Consider the following 7,129-nt stretch of genomic DNA (forward strand, 5'->3'; position numbering starts at 1 on the left):
AGAGGAATCCTTGTGCACCTCTTGGTGGGAATGCAAAAAATGGTGCAGCTTTTATGGATAACAGTACAGAGGTTCTTCAAAAATTTAAAAGAATTACCATATGATCCAGCATCCCACTGCTGAGTATTTATCTGAAAGAACTGAGATCAAGATCTCAAAGATATATTAATAAGCACTCGCGAGCTTTTATTTCTCTGTGTCTGTGCTACCCAGCATATGGGCCCCCTTGCTTTTAAACCCAACATATAAAACCTCACAGCCCTGGCAGAATCTTAGGTACCTCACCCCTCGCCCAAATCTGCGTTCCAGGGACATCAGAATTTTGATCCCTTTCTGGGGAGGCGGGAGTGGGGTGGGGGTGGGGTGTCTCAGCCTGTGCAGTAACAAACCCTAGGGGAAGAGGCCCCGCGACCTGCAGGAGGTCCGGGCACGCCTGGCTGTGGGGAAATCCATGCCTCGTCAGGCGGACGCGCTTGCCGGAGCAGCGTGACGCGGCAGCCAGAGGGTGGGACGCAGGGGGCCAAGACTCGGGCGCTCCCTGGGCAGACGCCAGCTCCAGCTCCGCTGGGCTGGCGGGGGCAGGGGACGGAGCGCTGCTTTTTTTTTTTTTTTGGCTGGGGAGGAGTGGCCCCGGCCTGGGAAGTCACTTGGCAGCTCGACTGGCTGCAGTCACACGCGCCCTGAGCCCGGCTCCACTAGTCCCTTTCCTGCGCTCACCTGGACGCACCGCTCACACTCCGCTCTGAGGCTGAGTCCCGGCCCTCCGGAGCAGCGGCCAGCAAGCAAGCCCCTCCATCTCCCATCAGAGAGACCACATGGGCCCCGAGACCATCTACCCCTGCAGGGGCCCCCTGCCTCGCCTTCAGGTGAGGACCTGGATTGAGCCCGTGGTGGCCTCCACCCAGGTGGCCGGCTCCCTTTACGATGCGGGTCTTCTCTTGGTGGTGAAGGCGTCCTTCGGGGCTGGAGCCTCTTCAAACCACAGCGCCAGCCCGTCGCCCCGGGGGACTCAGGAGGACCAACAACAGAAGGCCATCTCTAACTTCTACATCATCTACAGCCTCGTGACGGGCCTGACGCCCCTGCTGTCTGCCTATGGGCTGGGCTGGCTCAGCGACCGCTACCACCGCAAGATCTCCATCTGCGTGGCACTGCTGGGCATCCTGCTTTGCCGACTAGGGCTGCTGTTCAAGGTCCTGTGGGACTGGCCAGTGGAGGTGCTGTACGGGGCGGCAGCGCTGAACGGGCTGTGCGGCGGCTTCTCAGCGTACTGGTCAGGGGTTATAGCCCTGGGATCCCTTGGCTCCTCCGAGGGTCACCGCTCCTTACGCCTCATCTTTATTGACCTGATTATGGGCTTGGGAGGATTCTGTGGGAGCATGGTCTCCGGGCATCTCTTCCAGCCCGCGTCTGGGCAGTCTGGGAAGGGCCTGGTGCTGACAGCTTGCAGTGTCAGCTGTGCGGCTTTTGCCCTTCTGTACAGCCTCTTGGTCCTGAAGGTCCCTGAGTCAGTGGCCAAGCCCAGCAAGGCACTCCCCGAGGTGGATACTGTGTCTGGCACAGTTGGCACATACCGCACCTTGGATCCTGATCAGCCAGACAAGCAGAGTGTGGTGGGGCACCCTCTATCTCTTGGGAAAGGAAAGCCCCAAAAAAGCATTATTGCCCTGCTCTTCGTGGGTGCCATCATCTACGACCTGGCAGTGGTGGGCACAGTGGACGTGATGCCCCTTTTTGTGCTCAGGGAGCCTCTCAGTTGGAACCAAGTGCAGGTGGGCTATGGTATGGCTGCAGGCTACATCATCTTCATCACCAGCTTCCTGGGCGTCCTAGTTTTCTCCCGCTGCTTCCAGGATACCACCATGATCATGATTGGGATGGTCTCCTTCGGGACGGGAGCCCTCCTCTTGGCGTTTGTGAAAGAGACATACATGTTCTACATTGGTGAGTCTGGCATTCGTGGGGGAGGTAGGATGAGGACACTGCCGGCCCCCTGAGTCATGGGGCTGACACCAGGAATTCTGTGGTCTAGGGTCCCAGCTCAGCACCAGGGATTATACCTGCTACCTAAGAGGTTCAAGGGAGTTGAGAGTTTATCCGTGTTGCACAGTGCATTGCGTTCTCTGTGTCACCTGCTGAAAAGTTACCAGAGTGATATTCCGTGGCTCTAGGAGGTCAAGGGAGGGGTGGTCGGTGGTGCCTGGAGGCCGTAGAAGAGGCTTCAGGGTGGGATTGGGTTTCTTCTTCCCAGTTTTAAAGTGATAAAACATTAAGCGATCCAACTGAAAAAGTCCCTTCATCAAAATCATTTCAGGCCAACCAAGGGCTTTTTTGAAATGAATAAAAATTCTCCATAAATGCCTTCCACAACCAATGTAACAAAGTCCCTCAAGGAAGCAGAATGAAGTTTCCACGTGAGGACACAGCTCAGGCCACCGCAAGCAGAAAGCTGTACACCAATGCTGACAGGACTTCCTACGGTGATAGAAGTCTCCCGTGTCTGTTTCATCCAATACAGTAGCCACTGGCCACGTGTGGCTATTAGAGCACTTGAAATGCGGCTAGTACAGCTAAAGAACAGAATTTTAAATTTTATTTCATATTAGTTAATTTAAATAGCCACATATGGCCAGTGGCTAACATATTAGAAAGAACAACTAGAGGGTTACCATTGACTGTCCTTTGGCTGAGGTCACACACTTCAGGAAAACACCCAACAAGATGGCAAGATTATCTTTGGCCAGCTCCCAATTAAAAAGGCCATGTGCAAAGGGAGAGTCCTTCTCTCCCCTTCCTTTCTCGCCACCTCTAAATCCCCATCTCTCTTGCACGCACACACACACACACACACACACACACACACACACACACACACACTCGTTCACACATCACATCGGGATAATGGATGGAGCTTGAGGGAAGGAGAGGCATGTGGCAGCTGTGTAAGTGGCACACATTCCTAGATGCGGTTTGCCAAAATGGACTGTCTCTCAGGGGTGTTCATCAATGGCGAGGGCAGACACCTTTCTCCCGGGAGGCAAAGAAAGGAGTCTCAAGTCACTTCAGTGACGTCAGCTCTGCTTCCCTAGAAACCACCTAACTTAGCCAATGAAGACACCTTTCACCATCTGCCACCATGTCAGCTGTGCCCTGCCATCTTGCAGAATAGTCTGCAGCATCTATAGCCCTGTCAGAGCTCAGGGAGTCAACCTGCCCCAGGGAGGGCACAAGTCTGCCAGCAGAGAAACTATTCTTCCAGGACAAGCTATGTGAGAGTTACGGGGAAAGGGGATTCTAAGTGAGGCTTTTGTTTTATTCTAATTTACTCCTTGGCCTAGGCTGAGCTACAGCAAGGAATGTTCTTCTGTGATTTCTTTTCAGCTCGAGCCGTCATGTTGTTCGCCCTCATCCCTGTCGCAACCATCCGGTCAGCAATGTCCAAACTCATAAAGGATTCTTCTTATGGTGATTAAAAAGAATCTCTCTGAGGTTCCCTATCTGGGCTGTTTCAGAGCTGCTGGGCTTGAGACACAGGGGTTGGGCTTGCAGAAGGCATGTGAGAGAGTTCCAGAAGCAATCTCAAATACTCTAAGAACATAACGATATCCATCAGGGAAGAAGAAGTGAATATGGGAGGGCGGAAAAGACTCAGGCAGTTACCGAAAAGCCACAGTCAAAAGAAGACACTGCCATTCATAGGCCACAGGTAGATCCAACTGGATGGAGGCAGGAATCCTGGTAAAATGAGCCATGAAGACAGAGTCGTGAGAAGGGAGAGGTCTCTTGAGAGCTCCCCAGAGACTTGGCTAGCTGGGAACATGGAAGGGACGGCAGCATATCTTCTTGATAATTTCTGTTTCTTCCACAGGAAAGGTGTTTGTCATCCTGCAGCTGTCCCTGACACTGACCTTCGTGGTGACATCTGCGATGTATAACGAGATCTATCAGCTCACCATGGAAAAGTTCGTCGGCACCTGCTTTGCTCTCTCCTCCTTCCTCTCCTTCTTGGCCATCGTCCCGATTGGGTAAGGTGGGAGCAGTGTCTGCTGTTCGTGCTGTGGCCCTGGCGCTTAGGTCAAGAATTGTTGGGCCATCTCTAGCCCATTATCATAAAACATTATTTAATTTTCAGTAGGTTTTCTCACAAAGAAAAAATTCTGCTATTCCCCCAAATTAATTTTTGGGAATTCTCCAAACTCATAAGTAATGAACAGAGGCCTCCAACCAGCTGGCTCACTTCCTGGCAGTTTTGCAATACAGTTTATTTATAGGAGCCTCATACACTTCCTTGTAATCAGAGGCTGAGATTAGAAACCCTCTTGAACCTCTCAGACCTCTGTGGTTTAGCTCCCTTTAGGTGACAGTTATCTCGCCTCACTTCCGAGTACTTACTCTTCTCTGTGCCCTCTGAGGGCTTGGCACCTGGCAGCCTCTGTGCTCAGTGCCCCTGATAGCTCATGGCCACTGGACTGTGTGAGTTTCCTGTAGGACTTGGGCAATTCCTTTATTGTCTTTTGGAAGAATTGTCTCATTTCTAAAAGAAAAGCACTGACGTATAGGAGATGACGGTCAGGAGAAAAGCTGGAACATCCAGGGAGAGGCATTCCAAGGCCATGGCCAGAGCACCAGGCTAGGTCGTCACCAAACTGGACCACGTGGATTAGTCTTGCCTTTGACCAGCCCTGTCCCATGAAAATACAGTTCGAAAGTACAAATGCAAGCCATCTATGGGATTTCGAATTTTTTAGTTGTCGCATTTAAAAATGATAAAACGGGCGAAATTAATTTTAATAACATGTGATTTAACCCACTCTATCCAAACTATCATTTTAACATGTAATCAATTTACAAAATTAATGAGCTTTTATTTTTCTTTACTGAGTCTTTGAAATCTGGTATGGATGTTATGCTGATAGCACATCTCAGTTGGGACGAGTCACATTTCAAGCGTGTCTAGTGGCTACATATAAGGCAGCACAGCTTGGACTGTTAGGCCCTTTTACCCCTTCTGCTAAAGTGAGGTTCTCTCATGCTTGTATCAATCCCACGAGAAGAAAAAGGAATATGATAAATTTATCCTCAATAAGGCACAAGGGATTTTATATAGAGTTGCATTTTAAAGGGACCTGTCTCGGAGCACGTGAGAGCTGTACATATCAGAAATGGTAGCATGATAGGCAGTAGAGCAGAAAATAAGTGAAGGCAGGAGGAAGAAGTGGGAAGTGGATGGTGGCAAGGCTCTTTTTTGAATTCTCACATCTCATCACAATATAGGTCCCTGCCTGCATACAAAGACAGGAGATGTCAATCATGAAGGCTTTTTACTCTATTCCACAGTAGAGAATAATAAGATATGAAGATCAAACAACTGATAGAATTTGTGCAAACAGCAGGCATGATTACTAGTGTCCTCTTGGCCCAGTTCTCATTTTCTCCAGGTATAGGACTGAGCTAGACCTGTCCTCAAACTGCCCAGCCCTGAGGCCTTTTCATGTGCTCCTGTTTTCATGAATCTTGGCTGAATGGGTTGGGCTTAACTAGACCTAGCATGCAATGTGAACTTCTCAGGAGCCCCAGCTCTTTGTCCAAGTGAGTAATGGATTAGTAGCTGTGCCACTTGAAAGTTATCCAGTCCTATTGGATTGGCAGTTGGTTGAAATATTCCCTTTAACCTAAACAAATAAACAAAACCCATGAAACAACAAAAGAAAAGAAGTCTGACTAGTTAATGTGTGTCATAGCTAAAGAGAGAGACAGATGAATGAAAGCAACGAGAAAATATCATTGGTTCCTTTTCAGTTTCGTTGATTCACATGTGTGCTAAAAAGGATGCTTTGCCTTTCTTAAGAGATTTTAGGGCATGTGAAGCAGGTGTGCTGCCCTTGACATCTCACCCCCATGCACTTGTAACATGTATTTGTACACAGTCACACATCCCGTGCACGGGATCCTGATTAAGCCATGCATGGTGGTCATGATCTTATATCATAGAAGCAGGAACAGAATCTTGAACCAATCAAGTAAGTAACTGAGTGCATATGTGAATGAGACGCTTCAGTACTTGCTAATTGTTTCTCTCTTTTGTAGACATTTAGCAGCAGAGAGACCCATGGGCAAACATAGACTTCTTCTCTCACTGTACACTGGAATCACCTGGACAGATTTAAAAATTACTGATGTCTGGATACCACCCCTAGAGATTCTGATTCAGTTGATCTGGGGTGCAGCCTGGGCACAGGAATTTTTTAAAGCTTTCCAGGTTATTTGAATGTACAACTAGGACTGAGGACCTCTGGCATAAAGGGCAGTGTTTCCATGACCTTTCCCTTCCACGAAATCACTAAGTGAGATCTTGAAACTCTTACAGCTAGAAGAGGCCAAGGCTGGACCATTAATTATTAAGTAAGATCAACAGGAAAGACCAGTAGAACCTCCTAACCAAAGAAGAGCTACATTCCAACGACATAAAAACCCAGGAAGGCATGTCAGAGCAGGGGAGAGAGGAGGCGGTTGAGGGCAGAAGGCTGGCAGGAGAGGTCAGCTGCCACAGCTGCCAACAGCCTCTTTGCAAGAAGGGACTTTGGCCCCGGCTCTTCCTGGTACCAAAGTGAGCTGATTTCACATTTCTGCGAGAACCTGCCCTCTCCTGCTTGCTCGTCTTTATATGCTATAGGGAGATGCTGAGGAAATAAATACCTGTTTCTGCCCCGCCCGCGGCCCACTTGTCACCCAGCATGCATGTGCTCAGCTACTGCCTCGTGCTTTATAGAAAAAATAGAAGCCATCAGAGGAAAACGGCCTCATCTTCCGCAACGTAACAAACCTAAACCTAGGCTCTTTTGCACCCATTCTGTTCTTCTCCTTTCCCGCTCTTTCTAAAAATGATAATAATTGCAAACGCTTAAATAATTCTTAATATGTGCCAGGCACTACTATAAATATTTTATGTATTTTAACTAATTTAATTTTTTTCAAATAGTCCTCTGAGGTAATTACTATTATTGTTCCCATTTTGCAGATGAGGAAACAAATTCTAAGGTATTATGCAACTTGCCAAAGGTTACACAGCTACGAAGTGGCAGACAGGATTTGAACCCAGGCAGTCTCTCTTATTCACTACATGACATTG

The 7,129-nt window shown here is 48.8% G+C and overlaps 1 protein-coding gene across 3 annotated transcripts in view; it reads left to right on the forward strand.

Annotated features, from left to right (window-relative positions):
* The first annotated feature begins 662 nt into the window (after positions 1-662).
* Positions 663-7,129, forward strand: part of SLC46A2 (solute carrier family 46 member 2) — a 9,597-nt gene continuing 3,130 nt past the window's right edge. The window contains exons 1-4 of one of the 3 annotated variants that reach the window (XM_011383643.2): positions 663-866; positions 951-1,944; positions 3,382-3,465; positions 3,869-4,025. In XM_011383643.2, coding sequence (XP_011381945.1) covers positions 816-866; positions 951-1,944; positions 3,382-3,465; positions 3,869-4,025 — 1,286 coding nt within the window. In that variant the 5' untranslated portion in view covers positions 663-815. Of the gene's footprint in view, positions 1,945-3,381; positions 3,466-3,868; positions 4,031-7,129 lie in introns of all 3 variants that reach the window. The other 2 variants (XM_011383642.2, XM_023525171.1) reach the window with 2 other exon arrangements.

Source organism: Pteropus vampyrus, unplaced genomic scaffold, assembly GCF_000151845.1.
Source record: "Pteropus vampyrus isolate Shadow unplaced genomic scaffold, Pvam_2.0 Scaffold535, whole genome shotgun sequence".
Classification (NCBI taxonomy): Eukaryota; Metazoa; Chordata; class Mammalia; order Chiroptera; family Pteropodidae; genus Pteropus; species Pteropus vampyrus.